This window comes from Notechis scutatus, chromosome 2 (assembly GCF_049901735.1).
Source record: "Notechis scutatus isolate UNSWTSFEM ecotype Mainland chromosome 2, rNotScu1.2, whole genome shotgun sequence".
In the NCBI taxonomy this organism is placed as follows: Eukaryota; Metazoa; Chordata; class Lepidosauria; order Squamata; family Elapidae; genus Notechis; species Notechis scutatus.
This window is the reverse complement of record NC_142010.1, coordinates 174,572,355-174,594,478: the sequence shown is the minus strand read 5'-3', so window position 1 is coordinate 174,594,478 and position 22,124 is coordinate 174,572,355. Positions and strand designations below refer to the sequence as shown.

General features: G+C 38.2%; 2 protein-coding genes and 1 long non-coding RNA gene across 5 annotated transcripts in view; 1 reads left to right on the top strand and 2 right to left on the bottom strand.

Moving 5' to 3' along the window:
* The first annotated feature begins 1,900 nt into the window (after positions 1–1,900).
* Positions 1,901–18,280, top strand: LOC113415451 (purpurin-like). Of its 2 annotated transcripts, none has more exons than XM_087957444.1 (6): positions 1,901–2,035; positions 6,193–6,313; positions 8,970–9,106; positions 10,981–11,093; positions 15,035–15,247; positions 18,249–18,280. In XM_087957444.1, the coding sequence occupies exons 1-6, from the start codon at positions 2,004–2,006 to the stop codon at positions 18,263–18,265; spliced, it is 633 nt and encodes a 210-aa protein (XP_087813570.1). In that variant the 5' UTR covers positions 1,901–2,003; the 3' UTR covers positions 18,266–18,280. The 2 variants fall into 2 exon arrangements, with proteins under 2 accessions (XP_087813570.1, XP_087813571.1); XM_087957445.1 differs by lacking the exon at positions 18,249–18,280 and adding an exon at positions 16,401–17,829.
* Positions 6,215–8,946, bottom strand: LOC148132415 (uncharacterized). The gene is made up of 2 exons (XR_015747974.1): positions 6,812–8,946; positions 6,215–6,411 (listed from the first exon to the last, which is right to left on the bottom strand). It is a non-coding gene; the product is annotated as an uncharacterized LOC148132415 (long non-coding RNA).
* Positions 18,191–22,124, bottom strand: part of IDUA (alpha-L-iduronidase) — a 58,658-nt gene continuing 54,724 nt past the window's right edge. For both annotated transcript variants that reach the window (XM_087957442.1, XM_026672990.2), the window contains one exon: positions 18,191–21,367. In XM_087957442.1, coding sequence (XP_087813568.1) covers positions 21,270–21,367 — 98 coding nt within the window. In that variant the 3' untranslated portion in view covers positions 18,191–21,269. The remainder of the gene's footprint in view (positions 21,368–22,124) is intronic.

Here is a 22,124-nt window from a genome sequence, read left to right as displayed (position 1 = left end):
AAAATTACAAGAATGCTATTTTTAAACACTGGCACCATTATTTCATAACTACAGAATTCTCAATCAATCCCCAGATTATTCCGCCTGAGTTTATAACTGCCAGCATTTTTATTGAAAATGCAAAAAATTTAACTTTGGTTTTCAAAGCAATCTATATTTTATCAAATCAGAGCTTGGAATACCATGTTATATTTCACAGCTAAATGGAAAAAAAAACGTACTTTCCCCCTACTGCTATTTTAACTTACAAATGGGCAGACATCAAAAATGTTATAAAAGGTAACAGAAAAAGATACATCTCATTTTAATCTGAGACAATACAAAATTTTGAAAATGGGCTAAAACTAGTAGTGGATTGAAAACATGAATTTATACAAATCAATCAATGGTATCACTTATAAAAACATTAGCAAAGTAAAGTATTTTATTGTGGGATGTTTACTACCAGGAGTATCCATGGCATAAAGCCCACAATCACTTGACATGGTATCCTAAAGGATTACAGTAATTTAGTATTTAACTTTACCTGCTTGTCAAATGTCCATCTCATTTCTGACCTACTATTGCCTGGATCTGGTTGTCCATTATGAGCTGATCCTGTGTGAAAGGAATATAATCAGTGAGTAACTTAGTCCTATGTAGCCCATTCTTACTTCTAGGTATGGGCACTGAAAATGAAAGAGGAATAATTAAGTTACCAGGATTTTATTTTTTTTAAACGGAGCATGTGTGAATCTCCTTTCTCCAACAGCTTTGGAGAATAGAATAAGGAGATGTTTATTACATTTCTACAATTAACTAAAGATAATCAGTTATAAAGAAGTAACATTATGTTTCCTGTTGAGATTTGGTCTGCAGTAACAATAAATCTCAGCAATAGCTATAAATGTAGGATAATCTATTCTCTGAGATAATTTGATTCTAATGAATTTCTTATGCAGATAGTCCTCAATTTACAACTGTTCACTTAGTGACAGTTTGAAATTTCAGTTACAGAGCACTGAAAAAAGTGACTTATGACCATTTTTCACACTTATAACCATGGCAGCATCCCCGTGGTCATGTGATTGGATGCTTGACAACTGACTCACATTTATGATGGTTGCAGTGTCCCAAGGTCATGTGATCACCTTTTGTGACCATCTGAACAAGCGAAGTCAATGGGGAAGTCAGATTCATTTAACAACTATGTTACTAACTTAACAACTGCAATGATTCAATGTGCCATGATTCACTTAACAAATGTGACAAGAAAAGTTGTAACGTGGGACAAAACTCACTCAACAAATTTCTCACTTAGCAGCATAAATTTTGGGCTCAATTGTGGTCATAAGTTGAGGACTACCTGTATTCATTATAATAAATATATATAATGTTTATTCAGGATCTTAATTAGAGTACTAAAATCTAATGCAAATTAATAGAAAGAAGAACAGAAAGGTGCAAAAGAGAAGAAAAATATGGAAAATAGAAAGTAAAACTATTATGAAAAGAAAAACAAGACGCTCTTGTCCTTGGTTGGTAAGATTTTTGTGAGCAAAGAATTTCTGTATTGCTTTTGGCAAGAAGGGATTAAAATGGCATAAAGAACCTCATTGGTATTAAATATTTTGCAAAAGCTAAGTTGGCCTGGGCTTAGCTGGAAAAAATATGTTTAACCTAACCCAGATCTTGTGGTGCAGTTTTAAAATTGACTTCTGCACATTTAACTGGCTGAATGTTTCATAAAGGCTGAAATGACAAATATTTTTTTGGTTCTAAAGGTTTTGGGGTTGGGATGGTATCTTCTGTTACGTAAAAGATGCGTGGATTGAGAATTGAAGGTGGACAGTCCAGTACAAAGATTACAGATGGTGGTTTTTACATAATGGATAATTCACAGTTAAGCACCTTATTCAGATTCAAAAGATAAACATCCAATTAGAGTCTTTGCAAGCTTCCTTATTTAAAGGCAAGGAACAGCCGAGTCATCTATAGTGCTACAAGAGCCAGAATTATTTGCAATGAATTTGAGAAGCTCCAACAAGATATCAAGGTAGGTTTTTCAGAAAGTTTGTTTAGAAAGTCTGTTTTTGTTTGCTTATTCAGTTATTTGAAAGAAATGCCATGTTCCTTGTTAGCAGATATTAATGTAATCTTAAAGAGGTCTCTCTTTATTGCTTTCATGAGACAGGGATCAGATAGCTGGATTGATGGATAAATGCCTAAAAGAGTTTTGTTCTCTGTTTCATGAGTTAGGCCTAGAACATATGTAGGCCCATGAAGGTTTTCAGCTATTCTGGGGATAACAAAGACGTCAAACCTTATTAGAAAAGAAAGATCTCGCCAGCTTAAATCAGTTCATTCTAAGCAGATAAATACTGCAGATAGAGTCAGGACTTCCAGTGTGCAACATATAGGAACTCTAGTTTTGGGAAAGCTGTGTGTGAATTCTCCCCCATTTGGACAATAGATTTAAGAACATTGCATCTTATGTGTCAAGTAGGCTTTCAGCAGGGCAGACTGTTTGATTTATTACTTCACAACATCACATAACATGAGAAAACACACACATTTAGTCTTTGCAACTAGGAGGGCCGGAAACTAGACCTTGCTCAGAGATCAAAACCAACCAAAAGGCACTGCTATTCTCATTTTCAATAAACCATTGCAAAAAGTCAGAGGCAACTCAAGAAAAGTTACATGATACCTTAAGGGACCCCTCTGAGAATCATTTATAAGACAGCATCCCAAATGTCGATTGCAATATGGTACACTTCCTGATCTAGATTCATAAGTAATTAGCTAATTAGTAGTTTGGGATGAACAGTGCTGATAATTTTGCAAGATGGCCCAAGATTGTCTCAGTAAAATATTAAAGGAACTGAATTACTATGCCAAAAAAAATAATAATCATGAGTTGAGCTCAAAAATGAGCTCAATTCATGATGATTTTATGAACACATCCAGGGGGGGTTTCTTAGGGTTTCTTATTATAGAAGTGGTTTTCGATTACTTTCTTCAAAGTTATCTTTTTTTTCATCTTCTTAGCCTACAGACCTCAAATTTCCTAGCAGTCTCACATCCAGCTATTAATTAGCTCTGAGCCTGCTTAACTTTTTCAAGATTAGCCAAGTTCAGGTAGGGGTTATTCTCTGCTTTTAATAAATTGTTGGGTAAGAAGCCACCATCTGCTTATATCATCACCTTGACCCTTGCTGAATGGGCTTTTTCAACCTTGGCAACTTTAAGTTGTATAGGCAAACTCCCAGAATTCCCCAGCCAGTATGCTGGCTAAGGAATGCCGGGAGTTGAAGTCCAGACATCTCAAAGTTGGAAACATTGATCCGGAGGACGTCATATTATTTTGCAATCCTAAATGTTTTCAAGACTGGATAGATGGAAAGTCTGCTGGGAGTTACTGTAATACTGGTGGTAACATCTAAAGAAGGAGATTGCATGTTGTAGTCTAGATCAGGGGTTGCCAACCTTTTGGACCTCAGGGACCACCAAACTTATAATTTTAAATCTCACGGACCACTAATATGAATTTTGACTGATGGGGTGGCTTGCTGATGTTGGAGAGAGAGAGAGAGAGAGAGAGAACATCACCACCAGCCCTCCAAGGTTAGATCTCTCTCTGTCTCTCTGTCTCTGTCTCTGTCTCTGTCTCTCTCTCTCACACACACACACACAGAGTGGTCCCTCACCCCCCACCCCCCACAGCCACATTCCTAACCTGCTTTTCAGCTCCATTCTCAGTGGGAGGGAGAGAGAGAGAGATCTGATCTAACCTCGGAGGGCTGGTGGTGATGTTCTCTCTCTCTCCCTCTCTCTCTCCCTCTCTCTCTCTCTCTCTCACACACACACAGAGGTCCCTCACACACCCCCACCCCCTCCAAGGCAGCCACATTCTGTGGGCCATGTGGGCGGTGCAGCCTTGTGTTCCTGCGCAGCCTGGATCAATTGCTTTGGGGGGTGCTCTGGGGGTGACATTTCTCTGTGGACCACCAAAATTTTCTTGTGGACCACCAGTGGGCCACGGCCCACCGATTGGCAACCGCTGGTTTAGATAACAACTGAAGTGAGGCTTTAGATTTTGCTTTCTGTAAAGTTTCAGTTGTGAGAGAACTAAAATCTTTTTTAAAAAAAACTTTATCATTTGAAGCAACATATAGGAACTCTAGTTTTGGGAGAGCTGTGTGTGAATTCTCCCCCATTTGGACAATAGATTTAAGAACATTGTGTCTTATGTGTAAAGTAGGCTTTCAGCGGGGCAGACTGATTGATTTGTTACTTCACAACATCACATAACACAAGAAAACACACACATTTAGTCTTTGCAACTAGGAGGGCCAGAAACTAGACCTTGCTCAGAGATCAAAACCAACCAAAAGGCACTGCTATTCTCATTTTCAATAAACCATTGCAAAAAGTCAGAGGCAACCCAAGAAAAGTTATGTGATACCTTATCTAGTTTAATGGAGCCCTCTGAGAATCACTTAAAAGAGAGCATCCCAAATGTTGATTGCAATATGGTACACTTCCTGATCTAGATTCATAAGTAATTAGCTAATTAGTAGTTTGAGATGCACAGGACTGATAATTTTGCAAGACGTTGCATTTGACAAGCGATCCCTCTCCATCAGTTTGAAGTGCTGTGGTTCAACAGGTCTTTTGAAAAACAGGCCTTTTCTCGCTGTTTTGTTTTAACTCTTGAGACAATGAATATTGATTAACGGTGAGTTTTAAAATCTCAGAGTTGTCTTTTGAGTGAATAGGCTGCGAAGGTGTCGGAAACAACCACATTGGAGAAAGGAACAGGTGATTTGGAAGCAGGTGTAAATTAATCAGATCCAGGGAAGACTGGCACCATTTTGCTTTAGAAAGCCCAAAAGATAAATGACATCTGTGATCATAAGCAGATATTAACTGGGGAGATAATAACCTGCTGTCTTTTGCATTCAAGCAATTCTCTACGCTGGTATTTCAGCAACCATCAATCTCAACAATTACAATTCTGGGATGGTAGAGGGTAGCAGGCCTCTTTGGAAAAGCTAAGTTAGAAAAAGCTTCAATGGATACAAAAGAAAGAATAAGATTGCAGCCATAAAATTATTCAAAGGGGAACTGTAAGAGAAGAGCATGGACAATGGCAAAAGGATTTACTCTATCAGTGCATATTTAATGTATGCATATGGAAAGTTGGGGGGGGGATGTTAATGGTCCAGGTGAAGTATTCCACCACAAGGGGAAGTAATTAATGTCAGAGGTATGTTTAGGACAACCTATGATTTACAAGGTCTCATTATAGCCCTAAAAAGGCTTTGTTCTCTCATTATAGCCCTAAAAAATATAGCCCTCTCATTATAGCCCCTCAATCATTTTCATCATAGTTCTTGCAATCAAGTTGAGCTGAATAACCAGAAATATATAGGGTATACCCCCTGAAAGTTGCTGCCATGTTATACTATTGAATGTGGCCCAAGGGGGACATTATTACATGCATAGATAATTATTAATTAATAATCAATTTATCATATTAATTGAGCTAATATAGTCTTTCTTCAATCAGGCTTTAATTTCCCTTTATATTAAATATTGCATTTGCCCTTCTCACAGTCACAATTTTGTGCTGACTTTGCCTTTTTTTTCTTTTGGTTTTATTGTGGTTATTATCATATCCCTTCAAGGGCAACCCTCCCAAAATGTTTTGAAAGTCTGAGCTAGAGGGATTGATTGAAAGGTTCTTTAATTGGGTCATTAGTTAGGAACACTCAGTCTAATTATTTGGCCTTTTGAGTTGCTTAATGCCCATCTTGTTCTGTGACTTGACCTCAGATTCAACTCCAGTTTATTCACTTGTGACCATATCTCAGAGATTACTTGTAGTAGGAATGTATGCCCTGACTTTGAACTCAAAGTGAGGGAAGAATCTTTAGTAGTGAAATACTAGAACAGGGGTCCCCAAACTTGGCAACTTTAAGACTTGTGGACTTCAACTCCAGAATTATCCAGCCAGCTGGGTTAGGGTTAGGATTTGATCAGCTGGCTGGAGAATTCTGGGAGTTGAAATCCACAAGTCTTAAAGTTGCCAAGTTTGGAGACCTCTGTACTAGAAGATGAATGCCGGTAACCAAGTAAATAAAAATGAGACATTATGGTGGATATAGCTGTCTTTTTAATCTGGGCTGAATTCTGTTGCTTTTACAGAATGAAATACAATCACTACACCCTCCTGATGACCCTGATCTTCATGATTAATGATTGCATGGGACAGACTTCATGTGTGGTGGATTCATTTACTGTGAAGGAAGACTTTGACCCCAAACGGGTAACTACGAACACTTTCTAATATCAAGGGCAAAGAGCATGTGGATTGAATTAAAATCATTAGTTGAAGTCCACATAACTTTGTGTGCATGAACCGGACTTGTTTATTTATTTATTTATTTATTTGATTTGCCAATTGTTTACAAGATAATAAGTATAAGTGTATACATAGTTGTGAATACATGAAATATAAGAAAAATAAAAGAAGAATAAGAGAAACAATAGGACAGGGACGGTAGGCACGTTGGTGCGCTTATGCACGCCCCTACAGACCTCTTAGGAAAGGGGTGAGGTCAATAGTAGACAGTCTAAGGTTAAAGTTTTTGGGGTTTGGGGAAGAAACTACAGAGTCGGGTAGAGTATTCCAGACATTGACCACTCTATTGCTGAAGTCATATTTCCTGCAATCAAGTTTGGTGCGGTTAACTTTGAGTTTGTATCTATTGTGTGCTCTTGTGTTGTTATGGTTGAAGCTGAAGTATTCATTGACAGGTAGGACATTGGTGTCTAAAATGTGTCACTCTTAGCAGAGTCAGTTTTGATTTTGTTTTTTTAAATCTCAACTTACTTTGCTCCTGGGAACCCGCAGTATTTGGAAGTCAGTCTTATTCCTCTTCGTTTTATAGTTTTGGCTCAGGAAATACGTATGCTGTACAGTATCTGGGATGGGGTGAGAAATGATCTGCTGTATCTGTTTCATGCCCCTCCTGCAGCTAATTTAGGAAGGAGAGTGATCACCAAGGCAGGCAAAACAACCTAAAATCTCCTTCAAATCCAGCTCTACTCTTGCTGATTTCATAGCAGTCAGGGTCCATATTGGGTTTTTTTTTGACAATAATATGAGAGCAGTGTCACATTGCTTTCTCTTGGTTGTTTGGTTGTGTTGTTTTTTTGAAAATTATTCATTCATTTATTCACTCACTCCTCCACTCCACTCCACTCCACTCCACTCCATTCCATTCCATTCCATTCCATTCCATTCCTCCATGATTTTTGTGCTGCCTATCTCGCCTTGAGGCAACTCTGGATGGCTTACAAACATTAAAAGTCGGTAAAACATTACACAATAAATAACAATAATAATTTACAATTAAAGGTTGAGGAGGAAGAGGGAATGCTACACATAAGGAGAGGTGGGGGTCTTCTCTTAACCTGTCAACCAATTCCAGTGTAATGCACCCTGTTGGACCCCCCCAGGCCAACTGGCAGGTCTTCAGATCCTTAAAGAAGGTCAGAAGGGTGGGTATGGATCTCACCTTGGGGAGGTGAGGGTACAATGTTTCAAAGGGAAGGAACCATGACCCAGGCTCTTCTCCTCTGGGTCTCACCAGTCAAAATTCCTTGACTGATGAGGTCCACAGCATGCCTTTTTTTGAAGGCCAGTCCTATTGGGGTGGGATGGTTCCTTGGTTAGCCTGGACCCAGATTAACTTCCCAGTCTATTCCACACTCTTTAATATTTCTCGGTGGTTCCTATTTAAGTTTTAAGTATGCCTGACTCGATTTAATTTCCCAGCCCAAAGAAGCAGCTGTCAACTCAGAGGCTCTTCCAAGCAAAACCTAAGAAGTGCAGGGGGGCTTTGGGCCATTGAATCCAAAACACTGGGACAAAGTGTCTCACGTAAATAAATGACAGATTGGTTAATCTGTGTCTGTCCAGTTCTTGCTGAATTATATTCTCAGCAGCCCCAACCCATATGCCAATAGTGAGGTATGATGGGAGACATAATTCAATAAATCTATATGGGTACAAATTCCCCAATTCAGTGTCTGGTGGATCACCTCCCATGAGGAAAACAAGAACTGTATTTCTTCAACAGTTTGTTTCCATTATTAATTGGTCCTTTATATCAATGATTTTCTTAATGTGTGTCATGCCCCTCTTGGAATCTGATTCTGAGGGGGAGGTCGAGCAGCTGACAGGGAGTGGGAGTGTTGCTCCAGTGGCTGCGGAGGAAACTGGGGAAGGCACAGTCCAGCTGGGCATTCAGAATAAGACCCAGGTCTGCCCCCTCTTCATCCTAGGGCACGCAGGGAGGAACGGATAAGGGAGCAACATGAGTTACATGGGTCACGGGGGAGAAAAGGGCCCTGATTCCCTTCATTAGCTGCAGCTAATTTTTATTGTAAGAAATAGATTGTTACTTGATTCTTCTGTTTGAATAGCTTTCAGCTTTTATTAATCTCCATGTATTTATATTCTACCTTTATAAAGTATATGTTTTTATAAATAACTCAAGGCAGCAAACAAATTTCTAATATCCTTCCCTCCTCCTATTGTCCCCACAACAACAATCCTGGGAGGTGTGTTGGGCCAAGAGTTGTACTGGCCCAAAGTCACCCAACTGGCTTTTATGCTGAGGTAGGAGTGGAATTCAGTCTCCTGGTTTCTAGACTGGCACCTTAATCACTAGACCCAACTTCCAACTATTCAGACAGATTCAGGAGAGAGTAGTGGGGTTCACTGTATCCAAATTAGTCAACGGTTTAAGATCTGTGTTTAAATTAAGGACTCATAGGCAATCAGTTTGCAAGAGTATCTCCATCTTTTCTTCAGATCCAGTTAATACTTTAACTTTAGTCATGTCTTGTGCAGTGTTCATTGTGAAGATGTATTCACTGTCCTTACCTATTTTTTTTGTATGTGTGTATTTTAGTATGCAGGTAAATGGTATGCTCTGGCCAAGAAAGACCCAGAAGGATTGTTTTTACAGGATAATATCTCAGCTGAATACACCATTGAGGAGGATGGGACTATGACTGCGTCTTCCAAAGGCAGAATGAAGCTTTTTGGGTAAGCTGCAGCTGCATATGAATAGCTAGCATTTCTGTGTATCATTAGGCACTTGTTCGTTTTATGCGGAATTACATTTTTGTGATCAAGATGCCCAGGGACTCTGATGTGGAAGTCACGAAGTGGAAGCCCTGGCTCATATAGCCCTGGCTCATTGAATAACACTGAGTTTGCACAAAAGTAACCCACGACTCACAAATCACGATGACTTGTTTCACCCAGCAAGATTGGGGCAAGCCAAGCAATAACAATAGCACTCAGACTTATATACCGCTTTGCAGTGCTTTACAGACCTCTCTAAGCGGTTTGCAGAGCCAGCCTATTGCCCCCCAACAATCTGGGTCCTCATTTTACTGACCTCGGAAGGATGGAAGGCTGAGTCAACCTTGAGCCTGGTGATGCTCGAACTGGCAGCCGGCAGTCAGCAGAAGTAGCCTGCAATGCTGCATTCTAACCATTGTGCCACCGCGGTTCTTAGGTTAAGCAACCTATGTTATTATTTATTTATTTATTCATCGGATTCTTATCCTTATTTACTGTTTTTTTTAATAAATAACTCAAGGTGGCAAATATGCCTAGTACTCCTTCCTTCTTCTGTTTTCCCCACAATAACAACCCTGCGAGGTGAGTTGGATGGAGAGTGAGTGACTGGCCCAAAGTCACCCAGCAAGCTTTTTATGCCTCGAGGTGCGGGGTTGTGTGTGGGGGGGTGAGGATGGGTCTCCTGTTTTCCACCTGGTGCCTTAACCACACAATATGTGAATTCAGGCATTGTGAAGACTGCAAATAAGTAAAATGAGGTCTTCCAGACGATTTGGTGATCAAAGTCTTAAACTGCAGAGTTAACCATCAACGGTGTTGGGAATTGTAAATCCAAAGGATATTATAGAGGGCACCAAGTTACAGTTGCTGAAAATTACACTATATGTTTAGAACAGGGGTGTCCAACCTTGGCAACTTTAAGACTTGTGGACTTCAACTCCCAGAATTCCTCAGCCAGCAAAGCTGGCTGAGGAATTCTGGGAGTTGAAGTCCACAAGTCTTAAAGTTGCCAAGGTTGGACACCCCTGGTTTAGATCATCTAGGAGTGATTAGTGTGTGTCAATTCGGTTGTCTGTTGTCACTAATCTAGGTAGTCTTCAACATACAACAGTTTCACTCAAAAAAGGGACCACTCAAAGTTAAAGCGGCACTGAAAAAAGTGACTTATGAACCATTTTTCACACTTATGACTGTTGCAGCATCCCCATGGTCACATGATCAAAATTCAGATGCTTGGCAACTGACTCCTACTTAGTCAGGTTCCATTGTCCTGGGGTCATGTGATCACCTTTAGCAACCTTCTGGCAAGCAAAATCAATGGGTAGGCCAGATTCGTTGAACAATTGTGTTACTAATTTAACAACTGCGGTGGTTCATTTCAGTGCTTCCTGAATTTACTCAATATGACAAACCAGAAAATCACAGAATAACTTAGGTTTTATGCGTCATACTAACTAAGCCACAACAATCCCAACCAAGATTAAAAATTGCAAAATTTAGCATTTTTGTGGAAATGTAGACTCTCAGTTTGTTGTACAAGTTGCATGAAGAACAAGGAACAACTAATGCAGAGCAGATGTGAGACAAGCAAGTTGTACTTGGCATGACATGGTATATGGCTTGGAGCTATCATCTTAATAAACCAGTCTTTCTAAATCTCAGAAAGTTTAAGGCGTGTGGACTTCAACTCCTGAATTCTCCAGTATGTATTTACTGTAATAAACAGTACTGTACTGGCATCAGGACAGGATGCAAGCATAGTATATTCCAGGCAAAAGAGCAAAATGTTAGCTACATAGGAAAAATTTAATTTTGGTATCTTTTTGTTTCAGATTCTGGATGATTTGTGCCGATATGGCTGCTCAATATTCGGTACCTGACCCCACCACACCAGGCAAAATGTTCATGAATTACCAAGGCCTGGCAAGCTATTTGTCAAGTGGAGGTCAGTTTTTTTTCCTTTCAGTTTTTAAGCAGAGCATGAGCGCAACATCATTTTCCTACCTATCTTTTTAAAAATAATTGTCATTCAAACTTTTTAAAGTGAAGTTAAAAACTAACACAAGCCAATATAAAGTAAGAAAGAAAAAGGAGAAATCAAAGAGAAAGCTAACAGTGAAAGAAATAAAAAGAAAAATAGAAAATTAAAAAAAAAGGTACCAAGGAGTTGTTTCCAATTTTCTTTACAATAGTTATTGGTACAATTATAAATTTATTTATTTCTCTTCTTTTTACAATCTATCTTGCCTAATCATCAAGTTATTTATATCATTTCTCACCTAGAAAAGGACATTATTATCTCTGACAATGGAGTAAATACATTTGATTGCATTGTATATGCCATTAACAGGTCAAACACATTGACTGCATTGTATGCCATTAACATGTCATATCTTTAATGACTATTATTTTACCTTCTGGTAGAGAATTCTATAGTTCAATTAGGTGTTGCAAAGAGAGAGAAAAAAAGGAAGTTCTGAATTTCTCACTGTTTCATTAGATGACTCCAGAATGAGAGAGGAAGAGACACTTCTATTTAATTTCACTATGTTGTGCATAATTTTAGGCATCCCTACGCTACCTGTTTCCAGCCATTTATTTTTTTTGCTTTTCCTCTAAGTTTATGGCCAAGAATGTATGGGAAAAACTATGTGCCATACATTCATGTCATCTTACATATATCAGAATATTCTGAAATGGTGCTTAAAATCCAAAATTATATCCATTTGAGACTCCAAGGTGCTTTTTCAAAAGGCAACTTGACTGTTTTTTCCTTGAGGAAGAACATTTTTTTCCTTGAGGTTCTTCTTCCTCAAGGATAAACCAATCCAGTTGCCTTTTGAAGAAGCACTTTTTTTTGTTTTTGAAAATTTTATTTGGGTTTTCACAAAAACAAAATACAAATAAAACATCTTTTTTGAAAATAGCATGGTCCCAGGTTATCACTTCTTCATACAGACACAAAACTCAATTTCATGCTCATTTTTATATTCTATTCCATATCTTATTACCATTTTTCTCAACTTTGTTTTAATTATCTCAATTCAAATCATTATATTTGTACTTTTGTCAGTCCTGTTACAATTTCACATTATCTTTTCTTATTAAGCAAAATTTTCCCTGTAGTTACCAATTAAGAGTATGACACCTTTATATCCTTTAATTTTATCCATTCAAGCTCTTATTTAAGCTTCAATGTATAGCTTTAAGATTATAGCATTCAATATAATACATAACTTCCAATCGAATTCTGCTTGGTACATTCTTAAAATAGACACTATATTCTTATAAAGAAAAAATTATATATATATATGTAAATAAAACACATTCCATTCCAATTCAATTCTATCATTAATATGCATTAAAATCTTAACATCTTTCACATTTCTTTTCAATTGAATATCATACTTCCTTGGGAAGACTTATAAACTTTCCATAGTTAATTCTTTTTTCCCCATATTTCTCACTTATATTTTTATAAATCATTACTAATAATTAAAAATGTTCCCTTTTAATTCTCTCAATCATTTAAATTCATTTATTTATTAGCATACATCCCACTGCATTACAATAAATATTTTATCCATCATCATATTTTCTAAAGTTATTTCTATTTGTAATATAACAAAGCTATCTTACGTACCTTTGCAGAATCCCTTTTACAATTAAATTTTCACCCATTATCTCTAAACAAACTTATGGTTACAATCCTTATATCTTTTCCCTGTTTCTCCATTTCTTGTTTATGTCTTTTACAACTTCTTTTCCTTGCCTTCTTCCCCCTCTTCTTCTCCCTCCTCTTTTTACCCCCTCGTCTCTCTACTTCTAACTCTCTCATCTGTAATCCCCTCTTCTGTTGCTTTCTAATATTATACTTATCTTTCAAATTGTTCTTCTTCTTTTTGGTTGTTTTTTCTAATCTTAAACCTTTCACTCTCTTTTCCCCCTTTTCTTCCCCCCACTTAAAATTATTTGATCATTAAAGATGGCTTCTTCTTTGTCCCAATCTTCTTGTTCTGCAAGCGTTTCTTGTTGCTTCTCATAGTTCCAGGTCTCCATTTCTAAGAATTGAAACACGAAGCCAAAAGAACTTCTCCTTCTTCTGCATCTTCTTTCCATTTTTAAAGTTCCATTTTCAGTTCTTCTAAGAGTGATACCATTTTAAAAACTTTTAAACAACCACCCAGTTAATTTTAGTCATCTAGATGCAAAAACCAAAAATCACCAAGTAATCCAAATAATCCAAGGCTGTTTCTACTTGCTTTTTTTTCCAGTTTCTCTTCCTGGGTTCTATTATTTTGTTACCAAGTTTCCATTAAAATGTATTTTTGAGGAATCTTGTTAAAATTTCACTGTAAGTTCCTTTTAATTACAGTTCCATTCCTTAATTCCAGGCAGTCTCCTCCATTTTTCCAGATCCTTTCTATTCTTTTTTTCTCCTTTCCAGCTTTTAAAAACTTTTAAATGTCAAGAAATCTTTATTATCCCTTTGACTTTTATTTTCAGCTTAGATGCCTATTAATGTCAAAGTGGATTTTTTTTTCAATTTCTTGCTTAAGCTATTAGCTGTCAGTGTAAGGAAGGGAAGAAAAAAACCCTAATCCTTTCCCTTCTCTCTCTCCTTCGCAGCTTCAAAATCTTCTTTGGGAACAATGTTGTTAAGTTTAAATTCCAGGGTACCTTATTTGTTGCTTTTGCTGTTTGACCCGGTCAACCAAAACTTTCTCTTCTTATCTTCCTCCTGCACATTCTTTTCCGGTTGAATTCTTCTTTGTGGTGGCCATTTCTGACCACCGCTGCAACCGCTTTCGGGAAAGGGAGTAATGGCCAGCTGGGGAGGAGAGATGCGGCTCTCCTCAACCCTGCAGGCAGTCTCCCCCCTCTTCACCACCTCTATGGGGTGGCTTAGCCCCAAAATCAGCCAGCTCGGGGCGCTCCAGCGGCAAGCACGGATCGAAGCCTCGGAGAGACGAGGTTTCGGTCTGTCACCGAAGCTCAAACCGGAAGTCCCTTGAAGAAGAAGAAGCACTTTTGAGACACCTATGATCTGGATGACTGAGAATCTCCACATATATATCCATTTGAGTGTTTGCAGTCTTACTGGCATTATCTTAATCCTTTGTATGCATATCCCTCTATTTATTGTTGATTGTATGACTCATTGTTTTATTTAAAAAATATTCAAGATGGCTTCAGTAAGAAAGAAAATTATGTCCTAATTCTAAAAAACTTCTGATTCCTTTCTGTAATGCCAGAAGAACATTCTAAAATAAATTCAGTTTAAATTCAAAGCAAAGTCACACAATCCACTAAGAATGAAACTTGGTGATGAGGCAGATTAAATTTAGAGGTTTCCAAACTTTGGCAATTTTAAGACATGTGGAGTTTAATTCCCAAAATTCCCCAGCTAGATGGGGAATTCTGGAAGTTGAAGTCTACACATCTTAAAGTTGCCAAGATTAGGAAGCCCTGCTTTAGAGTGCATTTCAAATGGCGGACATCGTGACTTGAAAAACATCTTAGTAATGGTGGGAAAACCTACACTGTCATATTTTCTAGCAAGAAAAATTATGTCGCTCTACTTCTTTTTCTTCTCTCCTTGTTGCTGCTTTCTATCTTTGTTAAGAAAGATGAGCAACAACTTGAAGACATTAAGATATTAATCCCTCAAATGACAAATCTGGGTAGTTAGCTGTTCTCTTTGTCTTTTCAAGGTCTATGCCCTACGCTCCCGGGAAGGTTTTTCAAAATTCTGATTTTTTTGTGTGTGTGAACAAAAACATGCAGGAAGGACATAGGGTCCCTGAATTAATACTGATTCTTTCGTTTCTGACACAATCAATAGTTAACAGAACTCATTATGTACACTGGATTTTTTTATTCCAGGTGATAATTACTGGGTGATTGACACAGATTATGATAACTATGCCATCACCTATGCTTGCCGCACTGTGAAGGAGGATGGGTCCTGTGATGATGGATACGCCATTGTTTTCTCCCGCAACCCTCGGGGCCTTCCCCCTGTCATTCAGAAAATCGTGCAGCAGAAACAGGAGGAAATCTGCATGTCTGGCCTGTTCCAGCCTGTGCTACAGTCAGGTATGTGGAAAGGCCCTATGGCTCCAGTCATGAATTTGACTTCTGTGGGGCAACACGGGGCACTGATCTATCAAAAGACCGAATTTGGTATAGACTATGGAAAGGAAGCATGTGGGAAAGCTGTTTCAGTCTAGGCCCGTGATGGTGAACCTATGGCCCGCGTGCCAGAGGTGGCATGCAGAGGCTTCTCAGTAGGCATGTGCACCATCGCCAGCTGCTCTTCTGGTGGGTGCTGGAGCACTGGAAAACAGTCTGAAAAATGGCCTGTTTTTTGGCCATTTTGAGCCGTTTTGGGGGCTTTTTCGAGCCGTTTGTCATGCCAAAAACAGCCTGAAAAAACAGCCTGAAAAAACAGCCTGAAAACGCCCAAAAACGACCCCAAAATGACCAAAAATGGGTCAAAAAATGGCCTGAGAATGGCCCCCCAAATGGCCAAAAAACAGGCATGCGCGCCCCAGCCAGCTGGTCTTCGGTTTTCTGGAGCTCCATATATGCACATTCCAGTTTGGGCACTCGATGCCGAAAAGCTTCACCATCACTGCTCTAGGCAATTCTAGCCCTGGCATCAGATTCTGAGATCATGAGAATTCCTGGTGCATGATCGATACAATTGCACCAAACCATAATGTTAGCACTGATAATGTCACCAAAGACCCCTCATAATATTGTTTAATTGGTTTGGCTTGGCATGTTGTGTGAACCTTACACTATAGGATCTAAGAAATTGTGGTTTAATAAATTATGGTTAAATAAACCACACCACAGCATGATGATTCAGCCAAGGTCTCTAACAACAGATGATAAAAATGCTTCTGCGAAGACTATATATAGAAAGCCTTCCACATTTAGTTCAATCGCAATTATGAATTTTTTAAAAAGCTGTCTCAAGCTTGAGATTGCAGTCATCTTATCTAGCAATGAATCTCTTAGATAAAACTAAATCTACTTCAGAATTAAAGTTGTGCTATTGCCAGTTAATTTTATGGCCTGAACCCCAGATGTAGTATTTATTGATTCTCCTATAGATAAAAATAAGGAATGTAAAAAATGCCTTGTGGAATTCTCATGTATAGAAATAAGTAAATAAATGATCTGAACAACTTTTTGTTGCATTACAGGCACTAAAGGGTGTTTATTTTGTTTGTCTCCACAGGGGCTTGTTAAATCGAAACTCCTCCAGTCCAGAGATGGAGTAAAAGGCCTAATGTAAACATCTCAAACGTGTTCCTCACAAATTCTTTAAATCATTTCCCCCCCAAAGCACTTTTAAGTGCTAATTTCTAGTATTTAGACTTTTGAAAGAAAACTGGCTCAAGGATACAGCACATTATTTCTCGTATGAACTCTTGCATAAACTGATGCATCAGTTTAAAAACTAGACCTTTTTCAATTATCTTTTAATTTTAATTTAACCTCTCTTGGGCAAATACTTATCTAGTATGGCACTGAATCCTTCAGCAAGATACAGGCCTTATGAATGTAATTTTCCTACTGCAAACTTTTCTCAAAATCCTATGCCAAGTTTTTCTTTTTCTGCATTAATTCCATTATTAATTCTTATTAATTTAAATAGAGAAGCACCAGTTATACACAAGATGTTTATGGAGATTCTCAGTCATCTAAGTCATAGTTGTCCCAAAGGTGCTTTCTTTCAAAAAGCAACTGGAGGTTGTTGTTGTTTTTGAGCAAAACAAGAAGGTCCAGTTGCCTTTTGAAAACATCTTTGGATTATACACAAGAGTTATATTTGGAACGACAAACTATTTCAAAATTGTAGTTCACAGAATACATTAACCTAGATATTGCAAAGGGAGGCTTTCTATGGGGCCTCCACTATTCTTTGTGTAGTTCCACCCAAAATGGACAATCTCCAATATCCTGTTCTGCTAGAGATATAGAATTGAGGAAGCTTCTCAATAAAGATCCTGCAGACCACGCACTGTATCTGCTTACCAAGGAAAGAGAACAGCATGGCTTTCTTGTTTGTGTGTTTTAGTCAACAGATGACGTTTTTCTTAGCAATTGGTGGTTCTTCAGTTCTGGCTTCAGCTTTACTCCTTACTGCGCTTGTCTAATTATTTAGCAAATTATCTGGTATCGTGGCTCAAATTTCTCAGCAGGATTTGGAAATTATGTTCGACAAAGGAGACATTTATTTTATAAGTTTGAATTATGTTTTTTTGTTTTTGTTTTTGGAGGTTGGTCAAAAGGGGCATTGCTTTCATTCATTAGCTCATGCTTAAATTAAGATCCTTAAAAGTATAACTTCCCTATCACCATTTCCAAATCCCTCAGCTGTTCACAGATTAACCATTTTACGTCCTACATGTGCAGGGCATAGTTTATGGATGATGTCAAAGCACATCTTATTTACAATAGGCAGTTCCTCCTTCTCTTTATTCCTTGGAACATTTTCTTCAATTCCTGTTGGTATAGTGTCTTGGAAGTATGGACAAAAATTGTCACAAGCATTGTCTTTCTAATGCTGCAATGTAATTTATAACTACTGTATGTAAGAATTAGCAATGGTATGAATAAGGAGAATAATCTATTTGAATGAATAAACCTCATTGTGAACCTTTCTTGTCTATTTCTGTTGTTGCTCAGTCACTAAGTGATATCTGGCTCTTCGCGCCCCCATGGACCATAGCATGCCAGGCCCCCCATCCTCCAGTAAGTCCCCAAGTCTGCCCAAATTCACGCCCACTACGTCAATCACACTATCTAACCATTCTTGTCAACAGAAATGTCTTCTCCCCCCCCCCCCGCCCTTCTGCCTAAATTCACAACTGTGGCTTCAGAAGAGATTTTGAAATAATTTTAATAGTCATAAACTAGCTTGCATAGCATGGGTAGGCAAGATGAGAAAAACACCAAATCTTCCATATCAGAGAAGGGGAAGACTCAGATATTCAGTTCATTGGGGTAGGTTTTCATAATGCCCAGCCTGTTGTACCCTTATGGACTTGTTAATTACTTAATGACTATCCTCTAAACATAGGAATCGTTCTCCGATGAAAACCACTGGGCTTGTACTCAGACATAAGGATATGAAGAAGGTAGGCTGGCTTATTTAACCAGTGATGACCATTTGAGATATGCAAACTGTTATTATTTTGTATTCATCAAATGAAGCCATTCTGAGGTTGCCTGAGAAACAGTGGAAAGGACTGCACTCCTACGTATAAACAACTTGTGGTTGTTTGTGGTTGTATAGAAACCTCCACTTTCCTGCTTAACACTTCCTTGAGCATTTCATGCTTGAAATGATGCTGACTTAAAATACAAGATTTGTGTACTTGTCACGGCAGGAACAGGTTGAAGCTCTATGTATAACAAGCATGCCTGAAGTAGAATTGGATGATATAACTTCCTCAACTAAAACGTGCCCAGGCCATGCAAATCCCCAATTACTTCCATATAGGCATATATACAACTTTGTTTTTACAGAAAATCTTTATTTAAGTAAAAAATTACATTTAGTATTAAAGCTGAACATTTGAATTCCTACAATCAAAATGAAAAATCTTTTTGCCAATGAAGGCAAAGGTTATTTCTGAACTTTCAAACCTTGGATGCTTGGCAGGTGCAAAAAAAAAATTGAGCACCATCACTGTTTCTTCTTAACATATTCAAATATAAGTTAAAAACGTCTATTGGACTGATGCCTTTAATTCTGGACTTTCTTTTGTTCCCCACCATGACCAAAAAATTAGTAATTTTTTTCCGCATTTTTTTTAAAGAATTAGCAATCTTTACAAACCCATTTGGCAGTGGGTCACTTAAGAAAACCTATTAGGCTTGTAACTGGGATGAAATTTGAATTGAGATTGCCTGATTCAAACTTCTCACCTTGCTTATGGTCTCAACACAGTACTACTCAGAGTTTTAGCCCTAGTCGAAGATCTCTAAGCTATAAAGCTGATACTGTGGAGCACAATTCAAGGACATTCACAGGTGTGGTCAAAAACCCAAGATGGTAACCATGATCGTGGCAGGGCATGGTCAAAAAAATCAAGATGATACCAAAAGCAATAGCAATTTTATATACTCTATGCTGACTCTAAGAGTCAGCATATTGCCCCCAACAATCTGGGTCATCATTTTACCCACCTCGGAAGGATGGAAAGCCGAGTCAACTTTGAGCCTGGTGAGATTTGAACTGCCAAATTACAGGCAACCAGCAGGCAGCAGAAGTAGTCTGCAGTACTGTACTCTAATCACTGCGCCACCGTGGCTCATAATGATGATTACAGTGCAATCAAAGCTCTGCAATGTACATGCAAAAGCTTTGATCACATTATTGTAGTCATCACCTTGACTTTTTTGAACACACTTTATTTATTGGAATGGCATCCATTTTCTAGGAAGGCATTCTTAAAATATTCTGACAGGAAAATCGGAATATGTTGCCTCACCCATTTCTAAGTAAACTTTTTCAGGTAAACAAATATTTATTGAAAATACAATCCCTGTGCTAAAGTTATCCTTGTTTAAAACAAGCTTCACAGGGACGTTTCTCCTTACATAAGTATTCAAGCTGGGCTGTTCATAGTTTCTGCTGCCTTCCACTCTTTCCTTCTACTTCCTGCCTTATGTTGCAAAAAAGTGAGGGTGTGATGTGTTTGAATTATGCCAAGTTTGAACAAAAGAATGAAGTGGGTGAGGCAGAGGAAACTTCCTTATTCCAAGGCTTGAGTAGAAGCTCAAGATGGAGCTCTTCTTTGAGCTGAACTGCATTGTGGGAATAAGTACTCATGTTCTCCTATGAACCCACCATGACAGCGATTGTCAGAGTGTTTGCAGCGTGACTATTATTGTGAGACAACCCAGGAGCAAAACACGGCACACAGAGGCTTCGTCTTTTAACAATAGTTTATATACAAGACTGCTATATACATACATACACGTGTTAGGCAAATATCTGGCAATCAATCAATCTTGAACTCTATATGGAGAACTACAATGGCAAAACGCCCTCTCATGGCCGCCCTTATATAGACAGCTTGTTAAAGTGGCAATAACCCTGCTGACCCATCCTCAATTTTAAATTGGCAGTAGCCCTGCTGACTCATTCTCATTGCATCAGCATTTATAGCAGCCTTACAGCAGGTGGTCAGCTCTTAAATCTTCATTACCTTAACACTCCTCCCATTTAAATCTGAACAGCTGATAATCCAAATGCTTTAACATATTCCTGGTGTTTGTCCACAGGTACAGGCTTTGTTAATATATTAGCTGTATTACGGTCAGTAGGACAATGCTATAATTGCATCAGTTTCTCCTTTACAGCCTCCCTAACATTACAGTATTTGACGTCTACATTACAGTATTTGATGTATTTGATCTCCTGTTGCCATTTTCCGGTTCCCAACCTTTTCAGTTTTGTGGATTGGCAGTGGTGGTGGTGTTAGTGGGGAGGGGAAAGGGGTGGTTTCTCACACATACTGCTTGCATGAATGCAGCTTCATGCACTTGCCTGATGCTTGCACGGCCCGGTTCCCAACAGGCCTTGGCTGGCACAGGGCCACGAACAAAGGGTGGGGGATCCCTGGGCCATTATATTGTGGATGGAAATCTAAGTGGCACACACTCACGTGGTAGCTTTAAGGAAAGGTTAACAAATCCATCTTGGTTTCGTGCAATTCTGCAGATTCTGCAGCTTGAAATTATCATTATTTCACTCCAGGTAATAATTGGACGTTCTTGTTGTCAACTAGGCCAGTCTAGGGAAGAAAACAAAGTTGAGCAGTGCTCTGCTTTGTTCTCATAATTTCTTGGATGTAATTCCAGGAGAGTGCTTAAAAATGACCTGGGAGTCTCTCCATATTATTGGCGGAAGAAGAATAGAAAACTGAGCGAACAAAAGGAGAAGAATTTTGTTAAGAACAAGAAAACCATCCTTTTAAAGGTTATGGTTTGTCTGTAATAAAAAGCTACCTGCAACTTGCAGTTTAATCATCCATATGTGACTTCTGATATACCAGCTAATATAACTTCCGATGAACATTTTTGCTTCTTTTTAAGATAGTTCTCTGTAGAACATAGGCACAGAAAATGGACCTGGCCTGTCCCAATAATCCACAGCACGGATTTTGTAGTAGCCCACGAGTGTAGTTCCTGTAAAGAAAACCCAACAAATGAGAAATTGTGAAATTTAAATTCCTTTACGAGTTACTCCTAAATTGACTGATCAGGCTGAAATATATTTCTATAAATACAATTGTGACTGATCATTTAATTTTAATCCACGTTAAGAATATTCTGTTATAAATGAAATTGCAAATCTTCTTATCTTGTGTTGACAATTCCTGAAATCAATAGGTCCATCCATTTATATTTTAAATATGATTTTCTGCATTAACATATAATGAAGAAAACTTGTTACCGGTGGAACAGAATATCTGAACGATATAGGCATCTGGATTTGCACTCCAATATAATTGAAGAGACTTTCAAAGTGGAGTAGGAAATTTGTTGGGGTTACATGTCAATAGTAGATGGGGCTACATTTCCTCTGTAGGAACCTTTTTTCATGAAACAGGCAGGCCCCTTTCATATAAGATCTACTCTAAATGACTATCAAGCACAGGATATCTGAGATTTGAAAACTGTGGGTCGCAAGGCTCCCCGCTTTAAATTTAAGAATCTTTCTTCCAGAAGATATCATGCAGAAATTTTATTCATCTTCCCTTCAGTTCAAAAAACCAATTTAAGATTTTACATAAAACACTTAAACATAATACTTTATGCATATGGTCATCATTTTCCTTGAATTCCACCCCTTTAAAAATATTTTCTTTCATAAACTGCCTATGGAGAACTTCAAAACATTATGGATGGAAGCGAAGGTGTCATTACATATTTCGCTAAATAA